The 16,991-nt window shown below is 48.1% G+C and overlaps 1 protein-coding gene and 1 pseudogene across 1 annotated transcript in view; both read right to left on the bottom strand.

Moving 5' to 3' along the window:
• The window catches only part of FHOD3 (formin homology 2 domain containing 3), a 521,276-nt gene that overhangs the window by 264,144 nt on the left and 240,141 nt on the right, over positions 1-16,991 (bottom strand). Inside the window, 1 exon segment of the mRNA XM_004703087.3 lies at positions 10,094-10,199. Coding sequence (XP_004703144.3) covers positions 10,094-10,199 — 106 coding nt within the window.
• Positions 6,227-9,675, bottom strand: LOC115871651 (annotated as a pseudogene).

Raw genomic sequence — 16,991 nt, 5'->3', positions numbered from 1 at the left:
GACTGTTCCTGAGGGGTTGTCTGTCCTGGAGTCTGTGTGTGCAGAGGAGAGCTTCCTTTTTGTGCGACACGTATACAACACGGTCATGGACCAACACCCACTGGCTTTGCAAAACAGAACCAAAACTCACTTCCCTCAAGTCTAACTGCTAACAACCTGATCGCACAGGGCAGAACGGCCCCTGTGGGGTCCTGACACTAACTCCTTACATAAGCAGAAAGCCTCCTCTTTTTCCTGAGGAGCGGCTGGTGGTTTCTAACACTGACCTTGCGGTTAGCAGCCCCCCAGTGCATAACCACTACACCACCAGGGCTCTATCAGTTGATTCCAAGTCATGGAAACCCTGTGTTTTATATAGGAGAGAACTGCTCTATCAGATTGCCGGCTGGCTCAGTCAGTCTTCCTCCTCCTCTGTATCTCTTTTGGTGGTGGTGGGGGCGGGGGGAGATACAACAAGTCTGTGGCAGATTCCATTATCATTTCATTCCATTTCTCCCCAAAGGTCTCAAAGCCCCGGGACACACCTGCAAACCCAGCCTCCCCCTTGCTAACTCAGTGGCCTCGATTCCATTTTCCATGGGGCACACGGGGCTTCGTGGCGATCATCGTAACTGCAGGAAGCAGGCCACTGGGTCTTTTTTTGGTGGTGACCCTGGGTAGGTTTGAACCGCCAACCTTTCAGCCAGTAAATGAAAACGCACTATGTGTGCTGCTCAGGGGCCTTGGGAAATAGTCTGGGCCTCTGGTTAGTGGCCTCCAATTAGGAGACACTTGTTTCTCTTTTTATGCAACTGACCTTTCATAGTGTGAGGGGCTACCACTTTCACTGTCCCTGACCTGCCAGCCTCGGCAGCCTCTTCTTCCCAGGCCTCAACCCTCGGACGCCCCCATCTCTGGGGCCCCTGCTGACTTCGCCCTTGACAGGTGGACAATGAAAACTTTCTCTGCAGCTTCTGAGTGACACAATTTAGGACAGAGGTGAAAGAAAACCTCACTGTTACCACCTCAGGGGCTCAGCCAACATGCCACGTTTCCAAGCAGACCCTTCTCAACCCTCTCGCCTCAGTTTGCCATGCTCAGCAAGCCTGGGTACCACTGTCCATGTGGCAACAGGGTTTTCTGGGCTCCAATGGCTGAGGGCTTCCATGGGGTTCTGAACAATGCCTCACGGGTCATGAGGAAAGCTTAATGTGTTACTGCCGAGAGCCAAACTCCAAGTAGCAGTGACATCATAATCCATACCATAAAGCGACACTCTTCCACTTTACAGAACTCTCATCCTCGCACCTCAAATCATGATGTCATCCACCAGAGGCCTCAAACTTGAACACTCTGGGGCAGCGACTGGAACAATTAAGGAAAGCACACCCACTGCCGTTGAGTCGATTCCAGCTCATGAGGATCCTGTACAGGGTTTCCGAGAGTGTCAACCTGAAAGGGCACAGACATCGCCTCATTTTTCTCCCTCAGAGGCACTGGTGGGCTTGAACTGCTGACCCTATGGTGGGCAACCTAACACCTAACTCACACTGCTGCTGCAGAGGCAGAGAGACAGCAAGAATAAGCGTCGCAGCCCAGAGAGGAGGCAAAGAGTGCTGGGGGCTGGGGAACACAGAGCCCACGTGTCTATGTGAAAGGGATTAAAAACCCCAAACACCTCCACTGCCATCGTGTAGGATTCCTACCGAGGTTTTGAAGCTTCATGGGAGCAGACGGCCTCACCCTTCTCCTGCAGAGGGGCTGGCAAGTGCGCACTCAATGCGCCGGGAGGGCTCCTTTGCCAAGGGGTGAGGCCAGACACCGGTGAAGGCAAGAGGTTGCCCTGAGCTTTCAGGTTGTTAAAGGGAAGGTAGACGTGTTTCATTTTACATATGAGTACCTGAAATAGTCATACTAAGTTTTTAAAGACTAAACTTGACGAAGCAGACATAACTGTCGGCTCAGTTTGGCCCTTGGAGCTTGGCTGCCCTGGGTGTCATGGCCAAGATGACTTGCAGGGAACAGACAGCAGGGGAGCGATGCCATGCCTCCCTCCTGGACACCACGCGGGGCCACCCAAACCAAAGGTGTGAATCTTATCTGAAGTCCTGACTGAGCGCAGAACGTACTCCCTGCAGGTGGGAAGGATGGGTGCAGCCAGATGGTGCAGCACGGGACCAGCCCCAGGGGAAGCGTTGGGCTGGATGTTTGGTGGTAAACAGGTCCTGGAGATTCTTGACCATCAGCCAAGGTCCTAAACTGGATTCAGGAAGCAAGCTGCTCTCCCCCTTCTGCTCCCATTTCCTCCTCTTGGCGCCAACGTGGGCCCTGCACATCCTCTGCCATCTATAATCTGAACCCAACTGCTGTGCTTCTGCTTGGCTGTAAGCCGGAAGGTTTGCTGGGATGGGGGTGTTGCTTTCCTAACCACTGCATCACTCTGTCCCACTGCATGCTCTCTCTCCAACATTGAAAATCTCTGTCTTAGCTGTTATTAATATGTTGATTTCTGGTTATGTAGGCACGGATAAAAACCACTACCCCACAGCCCTGATCCTCACTGAGACATCCCAATATGTGTGGTATTCCCCCCCCCACCACACCCGCCACCCCCCCCAATAATTTTAGACTGTTGAATAATATTTGGCAAGACACTACAATGATTCTGCTCCCCGTTTTGCTAAAGAAGCCTGGTTTCCGGGTGTTTTCTTAAATCTAAAACCTCCCAGTTTTTAAATGTCAACAACTATTCTTTCAAATGGTCTGAAGATCTAGTGTAGGGACAAGCAAACTATCGGTAGTTTTCCTCTGCAATGAAAGTTCTGTTGGCCGAGACACAGTCTCGGGTTTCATCGGGCTTTGAAAACTCGGAAACCAACTGAGGTGCTCCGTTTCTGCTGTAAGCGGCACAAGCCAGTCCATTGCTCGATGGAACGGCGGCCTGCCAGGGGCTGCTTCCCTTCCTCACAGCCGGGGAAAGCGGCTGCCATTCTGGTTCTGACTGTCTTTCTGTTTGCTCCCCAGAAGCACACTATCCTGGCACGTTTATTGCTGTGAACTGCCACTGACCTCCTCCTGACTCACGGCTGCCCCCCATCCAGGAGTGAAGCCCTGCCTGCCCTGTGCCTTCCCCACCATGGACCCGCAGACGGCTGTAACACATGGACGAGTCGTTGTTGATTTCTCAGAAGCAGATTGCCAGGCGCTGCCTCTCGGTGTCAGTAGAAAAGCTCTGCTAAAACATTTCAGCATCACAGCCACACACAAGCTCCCCCTGACTGAGGGCAGGGGTTGCCGAAGAAGTCAACTGGGGGTGGGGCTGGGGATGGAACTAAACCTGGGTCTGTCTTGGAAGATGCAAATTCTACCCCGGAACCTCATTGTAGTCCACGTATAAACTCAACTACCTCGTTGTTGTCCACGTATAAACTCTAAACCTGCGGGTCACCTGCGACACAACACCTCCAATGTGGCATGCCCAGAAACTTAGGCAGCACCTCCAGGGCAGGGTGGGGCCTCAGGCCCATCTCTGCCTCCCCAGGGCCTGGCCTGTGGCATTGCACATGGGGAAGGCACAGAGGTTCCCAGGAATATACTACTCTTGATCCTGCTTCCATAAGAATAATTGTGAAGTACAAAATTACACAGTAGATTTGCATTAAACACTGGCCATCACACACGCACAGGCAAAGCCTTAGATCATTAGGTATACCCATCCAAGAATAATAAGTCAGATAAATATTATTTTTACATGTTGTGCATTTAAGACCTCTTCCCAGCAGCCAGCTCACATTTCTAGAGAGCACTTGGCTGCCCTGTAATTCAAAACTGGTCTTTCCCTCCCAGCAGATACATCCTGCGAGTAGCAGATCCTCTGCCTTGTAAAAAAAGAGCTGACAGAGGGCTGGGTACATTCAGAGCACTCTAAAAGCACAAGTGCCGCATTCTCCCAGTGTCTTTGCTCACGCTGCGGGCACGGACTCCCATAAGAGCACTCACACCTGGGGTCATTTATGATGGACAGCTCTGCCCTTCAACCTGCCTCATGGGGAGGCAAATCAAGTGATGGTCCAGGGGCATCTCCCCCAGGACTGGAAGCATCCAGGGCCTACTGACCACTGTCTGCTGGCTCTGGCCTGAGAGAGCTGTCAAGAGCAGCTCTTCAGAGTCACCATGGGAGCCTTGGCCTGCGAGCTAGAAAAAACGATGGTGTCCTGTCCTTGCATAAAAACACGCAAGTCAGAAGCCTGCCCTCTACAGCCCCAAGAAAGTGCTTTCCTGGCCCAGGTTCTGCATCAAACGTGCTGACGTTTATACAGAATGCCCTGAATACCGAGGCCTCCGGAGACACGGAGGATGTGGGGCAACCGGCAGGCGCACCTCTTTTCCACAGAAAGCAGGGCATCTTCCCAGAGTCTGGACGCGAGTGAGCACCTGCTGGTTTCCCAGACAATGCATGGCGCTTTCTGGTCTCCAGTGAATGGGCACTCCAGGGAAAGGCTAAATATGAGGGCAGGTAGTGACAGGAGCACCAAGGGGCCTCTTACATTTCGAGAAGAGCCTCTGCACTGTGGCCCGCCTTACCAGGGACACGTTTTCTGCATGGGCAGAGGAGGACGGGAGGTTGACAGGGCTCCCCCTGCCCGTGCTCTGGCATTCTAGTTGTTAATCATTTGGTAATTGCCTTGGGCACCTCTCTGAGACTGGAGAGAACACTGTGCATTAATAAGCCACTTTGAATTTCACAAAGAGCATTCACGAAGGTGGAGCACCTTACTGAAGCATGCTCTGTCAGCACCTTTTCGCCTGGCAGGAAGCACCATTCACTGGATGCAGCACTTGGCAGCCTGAGTAGCCATGGTGCCTAATCTGCCCGCTGCACAGCAGTTCCCTCAGCCGCATGGGGCCCATCAGCCATGCATGACCCAGGCAGGCCACTGTACTGCTGCTCGACCAGAAAAGCCTTTCTCTTGCTCTCTGGAAAGTTCTCTCTCTCCAGCTTTCTCTCTGTGTGGCTGACACTGATAACTGTTGGACCCAGTCCTCTCTCTCTTGCTGCCTCTCTGGTAGAGTCCGGGAAGCCAACTATTCTCCTCGCCTCCCTTGCAGCTACATGGGGTCACGAGTCCCCCTTCGTGACCCTGAAGGCCTGCTCTGGTCAGCTTTCTCCGGCTGGAGTCAGCAGACAGCTGTCTGAAGTCCATCTGCTGGGGGCTTCTGACCAAGTTTCCTTTCTCTTGATAAAAGACAGTTGACTATATCTGGCACAGCCCACCCCCATGCCCATGCCCAGCCTGGGATGTAAATGCCCACCTGAGGACCACTTGATAACAAAGAACATGGGCAGTTCTCGGCAAGGTTCACAAAAATCGACGTGTAGGGAGCTAAAATGGGTTTAATTATTTAGGGTGCGGATGCGTGTGTTAAGGAGAGTTTGGTTGGTTGTTGCTGTTGTTCAGTAAGGTTAAGATGAGGTAGACTTTTAAACATTAACAGAACAGACCATCGGTGTGGACTTGCTATTCTGAATGAGGCGGTTTGGGGTATTTTCCTTCCTTGTGGTTCAACTTACCAATGCGCATATTCTCAATGATCTGGAAAATCATTCACGGAGTCCCCCCGCCCCCGGCGTGATTTCTGTGCTGGTCACCGCTCAAGGGGGCAGCGTAAAAGACGATTAAAAAATGAACAAGCTCCCTGGGGTCGGTTCTGACTCACAGCCACCCTCAAGGCCAGGCTGGAACTGCCCTGCGGGTTCCCGAGGCTGTCACTCGTTACAGGAGTGCGTGGACAGCCTCCTCTTTCTCCCGCAGGGTGGCTCGGTGGGTCTGCCTGCTGGCTTTATTAGCAGCCAAACACAACCCTCTACGCCACCACACGGCTCCTCTAGATGGAAACAGGAGGATGAACATCAAGGCCCGTGTTGGTCTTTCGACACAGCACACCGCCACATTTGGATGTCACCGCAGGATAAATAGCCTATGGTTCATTTTTCTACAGATACCACAACAGTGTCCACATAAAATGTGCCACTAAAGCATCTCTACGGACAATTTCTAAGCAGCCTTGGTGATGTGAGCAGGTGATGAGTTGGGCGGCGTTTGAAGGCTCCGGCCACAGTGAAGGAGAGAGATGTGGCATTCTGCTCCTCTAAAGATTTATTTGAGTTCTGCTGCTGTTTTATTTAGCAACACATACACACAACTAAATCCATACCCCCAAAATCCTTGGCATTTCATTTTTTGGTTTAGATGACACATGATAGCTCTGGGTAACAGAAAAATGTACGCACTGAATGCAAATCAGCAAAGGGCTGGCTCTGGGAGTGATACTGGAGCACTCGGAAGATCTGAATTCAGAGTTCTTTCAACAAAGCATCGTGTGGTGACTCATCACATGCAGGGTCAAAAGACAAAAGGCGCCGAGCGCTCTTCAGACAGGTTCCAGTCCTCGAGTTCAGCTAGCATCTCAATATTCTGAACGAGGAATTCAGCAGATGGTCCGTGAGGTATATTTGAAAGCCACAAAGAAAGATCCAGCTTCTTCTTGGCTTCAAAATAGATCCATCCATTCCAGTTTTTCCTTTCATGGACCTCATTAATCACGAATAACTTATCTTTACGATCCATTTTAGTATCTGCTTTTGAATGAGGCATCGACATTCCCAGATCTTGCAGTAAGTGTCTTGTTCTGAAATTTATTCCTCTAGAAGAAAGAATGAGAATCTATTCCTTATTCTTCCACTTGCCCTTGCAAGTTGTTTTGCATTTAATTTGCATTCAGTGCATAAATGTTTCTATTACCCAGAGCTATCATGTGTCATCTCAACCCAAAAATGAAATGGCAAGGATTTGGGGGAATGGATTTAGTGGTGTCTGTGTGTCTCTATCTTCTGCCCCATTTGCCATGTCGTGCTGCTTAGCCGGTGGTCTGGCATATTGTTTGTTCCTTTTTCGCCTCTTGGCCTCGATGACCAGGTCTCCATGCTGTTTCCTCTTCTCCTCGAGGGTGACAGCCTCAGAAACCCAAGGGAGCAGTTCTCCTCTCTCCTATGCGGTCACTATAAGCCAGAATTGATTCGATGGTAGTGAGGTTGGTGTTGTGTTTTTTAATTTAGTGATAATTTCTTATTGGTGAGTGACCATATGTCCAAGGAGCCTTGGTAGTGCAATGGTTAAGTGCTAAGCAGCTAACTTAAAGATGGACCAGTTCAATCCGCAGGTCACTTCATGGGAGGGAAACGCTGGTGGTCTTTCCCTGCAAACCTTGTGGGTTAGGACATGGTCTGGGTAGCTCTACTCTATCCTGTAAGAGGGATCTATCCTGCAAGTGGAGGGATCTATCCTGCGAGTGGAGGGATCTATCCTGCGAGTGGAGGGATCTATCCTGTAAGAGGAATCTATCCTGCAAGTGGAGGGATCTATCCTGCAAGTGGAGGGATCTATCCCGTGAGTGGAGGGATCTATCCCGTGAGTGGAGGGATCTATCCTGTCAGTGGAGGGATCTATCCCGCGAGTGGAGGGATCTATCCCGTGAGTGGAGGGATCTATCCCGCGAGTGGAGGGATCTATCCTGCGAGTGGAGGGATCTATACTGTGAGCGGAGGGATCTATCCCACGAGCGGAGGGATCTATGCCGCGAGCGGAGGAATCTATACTGTAAGTGGAGGGAGCTATCCCGTGAGTGGAGGGATCTATCCCGCGAGCGGAGGGATCTATCCCGTGAGCGGAGGGATCTATCCCTCGAGGGGAGGGATCTATCCCGCGAGGGGAGGGATCTATCCCGTGAGCGGAGGAATCTATCCCGTGAGTAGAGGGATCTATCCCGTGAGTGGAGGAATCCTGTTAGTGCTCAACCAAAACTACAGGCCTACATCAGACCACCTATTCAGAACCAAAAGGAATGTGCACTTCCAACAAACATCTCAGGTGATAATGCAAGTGGGAAAAAAAAATTTTTTTTAATCAAGAAATCAATGGGTCTCTTTGGGTTGGGGGTGAATTTTCTGCTGAAACATAGACACACTGGGGGTTACTATTGGAATTCTCACTTTCCATATGGGAGACCCTGGTTCAATTCCCAGTCAATGCCCAGAATCATCCTTGGAGGCTTTTATGTTACTCTGATGCTGAATAGGTTATTGTGTTGCTTCCAGATTAAGTTGAGCTAAGGAGAAAAGTCTTGAAAGTTTCTTCCAAAAACAGACAATAAAAGCCCCATGGATATCAATGGTCTGATCCAGAGCTGCTCATGGGGAGGGCTCAGAGGTGGCCAGCATTTCATTCTATTGTGCATGGGCTGTCAAGAGTCCAGGCCAACACCATGGCAGCTAGCAACAGCTACTCAAATGCACGCTCTATCCCAGCCCATTAAGTGTCCCTGTGGTGTAATGGTTAATGGTTGAGCTGCCAACCACAAAGTCAGCAGTTCAAAACCACCAGCTGCTTGGAGGGAGAAAGGTAAGGTTCTCTATTCTCCTACAGAGTTACAGTTTCAGCAACCCACAGGAGCAGCCCAACCCTATCCTGATAGGGTCGCTATGAGTTGGAATAGATACAATGGCAGTGAGTTGCTTCACCAAAGAGAGACTCCAAACAACTCAGTTAGTGGGATAGCTCTTGGTAGCCCAGAAGACATTCCAGGTAGACATCAGTAAAGTGAATAACGTCACCGTTACGGACTGTTGTTGTGATATGTGGTGCCATCGAGTCGATGCTGAGTCAGAGCAACTTTACGTAAAATAACAAACACGGCCCTGGCTTGGGCCATCCTCACAACTGTTCTTATGTTGGAGCCCACTGTCACTGCCACTGTGTCCATCAATGTCCTTGAGACCATCTCGTTTTCACTGCCTTTCCACTGGATCAAGCATGATGGCCTTCCCCAGGGACTGGTCTTGCCTGACAACATGCCCGAAGTACATGAGGCCAAGTCTTGCCCTCCTAGCTTCTAAGGAGCATTCGGGCCGTTCTTCTGAGACACATCTGTTTGTTCTTCTGACAGCTCGTGGTACTTTCCGTATTCTCCACTCACACCATAGTTCACAGGCATCACCTTTTCTTCGGTCTTCCTTATTCAATGTCCAACTTTCACACGCACATGAGGCGACTGAAAGTGCCATGGCTTGATTCAGACAAGCCTTCGTTCTCAAAAAGGCATCCTGTTTCTCAACACTTTAAGGAGGTCTTGTAGAGCAGATGCTTCATCATTGGCTCTAGTGATTGGAACAATAATTTGAGTAATAACGGTACTGATTGGATTTTGTATTGATTGGATCTCTTTGTGTGCAGACAGACATTACCCTATCCCAGACATCTTTGTACTTCAAAAGAGATCTTGAAATGTCAGTTTTGATAAGTGCAATGCCACTCCTCTTGATAGTATGATTCCCAGGATAGTAAACCCCACGATGTTCTGATTCAAAATGGCTAATACCAGTCTATTTCAGCTCACAAGTGCCTGAATATCAATCTGTATTGGTTCCATTTCATTTTTAACCACTTCTAATTTTCCTGGATTCGTACGTCATACATTTCAATTTCCAATTATTAATGGATCTTTGCAGCTATTTCTTCTCATCTTGAATCAGGCGCGCTCAGTACATGACTGTTTGGAAGGCTTTCCTCCCACAGGCTGTACTCCATCGGAGCTCGTATGGCCCACTCGGCTTTGAGAAGGCAGCTCTCCCTCCGTCATCTTCTGAGCACCTTCTCACCGGAGGGGCTCATCTTCTGGCAGGTTCTCTGACAACGTTCATTAAGTCTTCATTCACTGACAGTATTCCAGTGCTACCCATAGAGTTGTCAGTGGCTAATTTCTCAGCAGCAGACAGCCTACTCCTTCCTGATAGTCTGTTCTCAGTCTGGAAGCGCTGCCGAAACCTGTTCACCTGCTGCTATTTGAAATACCAGTGACTGAGCTTTCAGCATTGCAGCTACACACCAGACACCACCGTATGGCAAAATGACCGATGAGTGATGGCGTTAGCTGCTGGCCGCTGACAAAACTCTAATGAAGTGTCTTTTGCTGCAAGGTGTTTACCACCTCACTCCTTAAAAAGCTCTCAGTATGCAAATCCCTGCAGGTGAGCAAGACCTCGCCAGGTGTCACTTACCCCTCAAGATGTAGTTCTGGTAGTTCTGATCAGCCTCTGCTCCCACTTTAATCAAACATGTCAGACCTTCAGCCATTACGAATTCATGCACCAAGTCCTTGTCATCCTGGCGGAAAAGAAAGGGGAGAAAATGATGTCACGCATACTGTCGCTGTCCTCCTCAACTGTTTGGCTTATGCTGTGTACATACACGCTTCGAAGCCACAACCGTACCCCTAATGGCTGCTCTGCCAAATTGAAATGAGGTGTTCTACCTGTTGCCAGAGAAATCTTACCACTAGTCTTGACATCAAGACTTGGTTGTTCACCAAAGACAAATTCCTGCCTTCTGCTTAATCTAACATAGATAAGGTCAAGGAATTCCTGGGTGACGGGAATATGGGAGTAAGTGAACAAAGTCCACAAAGATAATGCTCTACATCCTACTTGAGTGAGTAGTGACTGGGCTCTTGAAACTCACGAGGAGTCATCTACAGAGCAAATGCTGATCTCGGCCTCCTGACTGGAAGAAAGAAACATGAAGAACATAGAAGACACATGGAGACGAGTCCAACGAACTAACAGACCATGAGAATTGTCAGCCTCCAGGACTCTGAAACCAGCAGGACTAGATGGTGACCACAACCACCACCACCACCTGCTCTGAGAGGGGCCACCTTAATAGTTCCTGGATAGCGTGAAGAAAAATATGAAACTGAAAACCCTCAAAATCATAAAAATAAAAATAGTGTTACTGGTCAAATAGGGACTGGTGAAACCCCTAGAGTTTTGGCCTTGCGTCGTCCTTCTGGTCTAGACTTGAACTAATCCCCATTATTCAATTTTTAGCCAAACAACCGGCAGGTCTATAAGGAAAGCAACAACACTAGGGAAGTGTGCACAACTTAGAATAATCCACCAGTTGAGATCAAAATGGCAGCATTTGCCCAAGGACAAAGGTCAGACAGAGGCTTAGGGAAAGAGAAGGTGTGGAAACAGGAGACATATTTACACTGAGGGGAGGGAAACCATGAGATCAAGTGTATGTGAGGTTGAATGGAAAACTGCTCTGCTCTGCACACCTTCTGGAGCAGCAGCCATACCAACCCTCGAATGCCCAGCTCTGCTCTGACACATGGAAAGGCCAAGTGCGGGAAAGGCCTTGACCGCAAGTGGCAGGGGTGCTGGTTGTCAGGGTTGTTATGATGATGGTGTCTTTGATAGGGGCAAGCAGTCTCTTCCACATTCGGATGCTCCCAGAACACATGAGGCAGAGCCAGGGCATGCCCTTCACCTGGAGCAGCCAAAGACAAGGGGGCGTGGGGGGAGGCACCCAGTAAGCAAGGTAACCACCGGCTTATTTGTACTTACTCACTAATCTGTAACAACCAATTACTCATGAGTTTCCCTTAAAACACAAAGGATGAGGCCCATGTACAATTTGGTTCACTCGTTGTAGACTAGCGAGTAAGCACAAGTAAACCAGTGCTTCTCTTGCTGAGTGGATACACTGTGCCTGCCAAGGAAGATACATTTGAAGAGGCTTTGATTCTGTGGGAAGGCAGTGTGGTTGTGAGAGGGCTGCCAGCCAGACCTAGCAGCAGAATCCGTGATGTGGAAATTGTGAAGTGTGAAATTGTCCACTACAGCAAGCCATGCTGACCGTGCTGGGTGGATACTCTAATCCTGCTCAAAGAGCTGCCTCCGAGAGCTGGCAGACCTGATCACAGACAGTAGGCTGGGGGAGGGCTCTCAGCAGTCACCTATCACCTGTGGGGGAAGGAAATTACCAGGTCTCCCTTCAAAATAACCGGAATAGAAACCTCTACAATGCAGGCCCAGTAAGCCCTGAGGTCTGTATCTAATTAGGTGTGAGGTACCCGGCCTTCTTCACAGGAGAATCCCCTGAGGAAGCAGAGCCTTGCCCAGATTGATGAAATCCAAAGGTCACAGGCTTTGCTACTAAAATCCCCAAGTAATACCAAAGGGTTGCACACACTCAAGCCACTGATCTTACCCTGGCTTCTCTTTGCAGATAGAGACCCAAGACTCAATAATGGCAAAAACACCTGTGGAGATCGAATAGCGACACCTGGTCAGCCCCTACACCTTTGAGCCCGAAGCCCAGGAATTTTCGATGTAGCACCAAGTTCTGTGTGTAGGGAGTTTTCAGGAGATTTCTGCAATGGGATGGGGCCCATGTCCCAAACACATCCACAACAAGGCAAGGACGTCCGTCTTAAATGAGAACAACAATGCAAAAAAAAACGAGAGACCCCACTGATGTAGAGGTAGAAAGCTTAATGGACCAATGAAAGGCTGTGATGATAGACAGCAACCCCGGTGCATCTCCAAAGGGGTGGTGATGGTGGCTCATTTAGACAAAGGGGCCTCATTCTCTTGTCTCTACCTGAAATCAACCCCTGATTTTGATTTCATGGCATTTGCCAACGATACAGATGGGGAACTTGAGCGAACTATGGGCAGCAGGGCATGGGCTCCCTCGGAACCAAGAACGGCTATGAATGCTGAACGAGGGGCTGGGTGTGGGTGGGGTGTGGTTAATGAGAGACAGCTGTGGGAGCTTGGACGTTTACGATAACCATGGCTTTGGGGGTGGGAAGGGAGAGAAAATGAGGCAAGATCATGACTTTTTGGAAAATTACTTTACACTCCTATGTAAAAAGGAATAAAAAATAACTCCCTCTCACTCTGTCTCCTTTTCCACAGCATATGTGAAAAGTGGATATTTAGATGAGCTCATGTCTAGTCAGAAAGGGGTCTCCCCCCCCCCCAAGCATGTAGCAAATGTTTATTACTTTAACTTAAACTAGGTTCACACATGACTTCATAGTGGGAAAGGGCTCTCAAGAAACCACCCCGGCTAATCACTAATATTATTACCGTATATACTTGAGTATAGGCCAACCAGAACATCTGCAAGGCACCTCATTTTACCACAAAAACTGCACTAAAAATGACTCGGCATATACTCGAATCTATTCTGTAATACAGTAGAGAATTTGCTGTCTGGGCAGAGACACCATTCGGGGGAGGCAGTGCCTATAGAAATCATTCAGAGCCTCAGCCCCTGGTTATGCACACAGATAGGCCAGGCAGTTAGGAAACACACATTTAAGAATGGCAAACTGCGGGGTTTCCCCACTAACTGGCACAATTTTGCACTACCTCTCTTAAAATGATTGAATTAAGGAGTGGTGTTTAAAACATAAGTCTCAGACTAAAGTCGAACCAAAATGCTAGCTTGGTTGGGTTGGTTTTTTCCTGCCACAGCCCTGTGACCAATATATGTAAGGTTTCCTACTAGTTGAGGAACAGTCAACCCAGGTGGCTAGCATCCTTGCTCCACGGGCCTTTACCATCAAGGAGCAGAAAGAACCTTCACACCTAGAGGTGCCAAGAGGTGCCGGAGGGGCTAAGACTAGGGTGTGGGGTGGGCAGGCTTCCCACCAGACAGCTGGCTGCCTGGCTGGGCAGTTTCAGCTTCTGAGGCTTGGCTCTCTGGAGGGTTCCAGACGTTGTGTGTTCTCTTCCAATCAAATGATAAACTGTGGTGAGCAAGCACCTTCTTACCTTGCCTAGATAGTGCTAGGCAATGGCTGTTCAAAAATACATATCTCATGAGTACAAAGTAGAGAGAACTATCCTGAGAATCCCCAGAACAAACACTGTAGAGACCGTTTAGTGAGGGGGATATGCAACAAGACCAATTTTTATTTTTATCCAGGAAAATGTTAAACATATTTATATAGAAAAGAAGACAGAATAAGGTACCCCATTCTTGTGCCAAGCAACTCAAATTGATCTTGCTTTAATCCTAACCTCTCTCCACTGTATTATTTTGAAGCAAATCTCAGACATGCTATTTTAATCCATAAATATTCCACTATGTATCCCCCAAATATAGAAATTCTTTTAAAAATATAATGTCTAAATATAAAATTGGCACTTTCTGATATCTATTCAGTGCTCAAATTTCTATCTCATGACATGTTCGTTTATGGTTTGATTTAGGATCCACCTAGGATCCACATATGGCAATAAGATCGCACAGAATTTTTAATTAATACTTTCCCTCCACCTCTTTTCCTTTTCTCTCTTGAAATGTATGTGCTACGCGTGCCTCTCCTAGAGTGCAGATAAAATGGTCATTGCGTTCAGAGGCACCATCAGATCCAGGGTTCGTTTCATTGACTTGACCTTGGCCATCGTCAAGAGCTGATAGGCATTTCCTTCTGAAAACACAGTGTTTGCTTGTACCTCGTTTCTTGTATACCAGAAGTCCTGGATGCTCAATTTCTAGATGAATTAATTCACTGGTGTGAGGTACTGACTCATAGCACTGTGTGCAACCGGAGGAAGCCTGCCCTGGCCTTTGCCACGCCCACAACTGTGATGTCTGAGCCTGTTCTTACAGCCACGGAGTCGATTCGCCTTGAGGGCCTTCCTCTTTTTCACTGACCTTCCAACTTACCAAGCAGAATGTCTCTCTTCCAGGCCTGGCCCTTCCTGAGAAGGTGTACAGAGTATATAAGACAAAGTCTCACCACCCTCAAGTCTAAAGAACATTCTGGTTGGCCTTCTTCCAAAATAGATTTGGGTTTTGTTTTCCTGCTGGCAATCCAGGATAACCTCAATCTTCTTCCCCAACACAAGATTCAAATGCATCCATTCCTCTGAGGTCTTCCTTGCCCATGCTCAGCTCTCACACAGCGGATGGGACCATTTACAGTATGGGGGTGGGGACAGGTGTGCCTTAGTTCTCAGAGTGACAGCTTTCCTCTTGAACACTTGAAAGAGGTTTTGTTTTGTTTTGGCAGCTGTTTGATTTCCTGATCGATTCATTAAAGCTACAAAACATCTGAATCCACCTTGGGGCTGGTGTGGAGTTAGGTTCTCCTTCTCACCTGTGTTCCAATGTCTTGCAATTAACATCCTGATTAAAGTTATACTGTCCCTTCTTTAACCAGACAACCACAACAACACCAGCCCCAATGCCATCGCATGGATTCTGATTGATAGCGGCCCTGGTGGCATAGTGGTTCCACACTGGGCTGCTGACTTCTTGGTCAGCAGTTCAAAAGCACCAGCCAGTTTTGAGGGAGAAAGACAAGGCTTTCCACTCCCCTAAAGCGTTACAGTCTCAGAAACTCTCAGGGGCAGATCCAGTCTGTCTTACCTTGTCCTCGCTAGGAGTTAGAATTCTTTAACCAGTCGGGGGGAAATCCTTCAACTTGCTTCCAAGTTTGATTGGCATTGACCTGAGTAACATTTGGAGCTTCCTTTCTGTCTGTGTGATAAGACGTCTCCATTGTTGTGTTTGTTTCTTCATTTATTTAATGCTCAGTCACAATCGGCTCCACAGCAGGGTTTTGAGGTGTTTGGGTTGGTTGGCTGGCTGGTTTAGATACTGTTTTAGTCTGTTAGGCTCTGTTCCCATCGTTTGAAATAAGGAATTTAGATTTACAATTCCTGATTGTAAATTCCCAACTTCTCATGTCAAGGAGGAGAAATATAAGTAAATTGACAATTAGCAGTCCATGTCATCTTTGATAGCCTAGTGACAGCATGGGATACAGTGGACTCTTTTTTTTTATGTCAGTCTTTTCACTATTTATTTATTTTTGTGATCATTTTATTGGGGGCTCGTACAACTCTTATCACAATCCATCAATCCATTGTGTCAAGCACATTTGTTGCCATCATCATTTTCCAAACATTTGCTTTCTACTTGAGCCCTTGGTTCAGCTCATTTTTTTCCCTCTCCCTCCCTCATGAACCCTTGATTATGTATAAATTGTTGTTATTTTTTCATGTCTTACACTTACTGATGTCTCCCTTCACCCACTTTTCTGTTGTCCGCCCCCCTGGGAGGGGGTTATATGTAGATCATTGTGATCGGTTTCCATTTTTATTTTATATATTTCCTATTGCAGACGAAGAACCAGTCATTTCTCCAAAAATCCCTTACTTCCTTTGGGTATGTTAAGACCACAGTCTTAATGCTAATGGGTTGCTTTGAGCTAATGGACTGATCATTGATTTTAGACACAGACAGAAATAAGAAAGGGCTATATAAAGTTCATGGGAAAATGCCATTATCTTTAAATTCCATGTTTCCAAGAACTTTTTGAAGCCCCCTCCTAGGTGTGTTTATTAAGATAAAATGCACCCTGGTGTCTGCCTGGTGTTTCCAATTCAGCTCAGAGGGCAGAGTTCACAACTTAATGTCCTTTACATTTCTATCTTCTTTTTCCCACACACCAAGAATCTTAATTCTTTAGAAACTCAGACATGGCAGAATAAAACCCCCTTCCCTATGTCTCTACACATGCACATACCACCCTCAGAATCCCACCTCACCGCCACTCTGAGGACCGTGTGTTCTTTGACTCATAAGATCTACCCAAAGCTGGTCCCACAAGCAGACACTCAGCATGTCCCCGATTTCCAATTTCTCCAAGCTGCTGTGCTGCCCCGGCCTCTCGGACACTGACCGCTTGCTCTCTCTCGCTCCTCCTGCTCCTTCTCCTCTGTTGGGTGTGGTCTCTGCAGAGTCTCACAGAACCAAGATCATGTCCACTGCCCTCTTGAATAAGGTGACCAGATTTTAACATTGGTAAAGTGGGACAAAAGCGGGACACCATTGATAAAACTCATATCCTGATGAAATAGCCACATGGCAGCCGAAAACCGTATACCCTAGCTTGTCGTGCATTCTTTCCAAATATCAGGACTTTTTTAAAACGCCTCGGGACACGGGAAAATTTGTTAAAAATCGGGACTGTCCCACCAAAGGTGGGATGTCTGGTCACCTTACTGTTGAAGCTACAGAGCAATACGTGCAATGTGAAATCCAATGAGGGGCTTCAACAAGTTCATGAACCAATGGACTTCA

The sequence above is a fragment of the Echinops telfairi genome, unplaced genomic scaffold (genome assembly GCF_000313985.2).
Source record: "Echinops telfairi isolate 266 unplaced genomic scaffold, ASM31398v2 ScPeMD7_7400;HRSCAF=8409, whole genome shotgun sequence".
Taxonomy (NCBI): domain Eukaryota; kingdom Metazoa; phylum Chordata; class Mammalia; order Afrosoricida; family Tenrecidae; genus Echinops; species Echinops telfairi.
The sequence above is the reverse complement of the archived record's forward strand: the minus strand, read 5'-3'. Positions and strand labels throughout refer to the sequence as shown.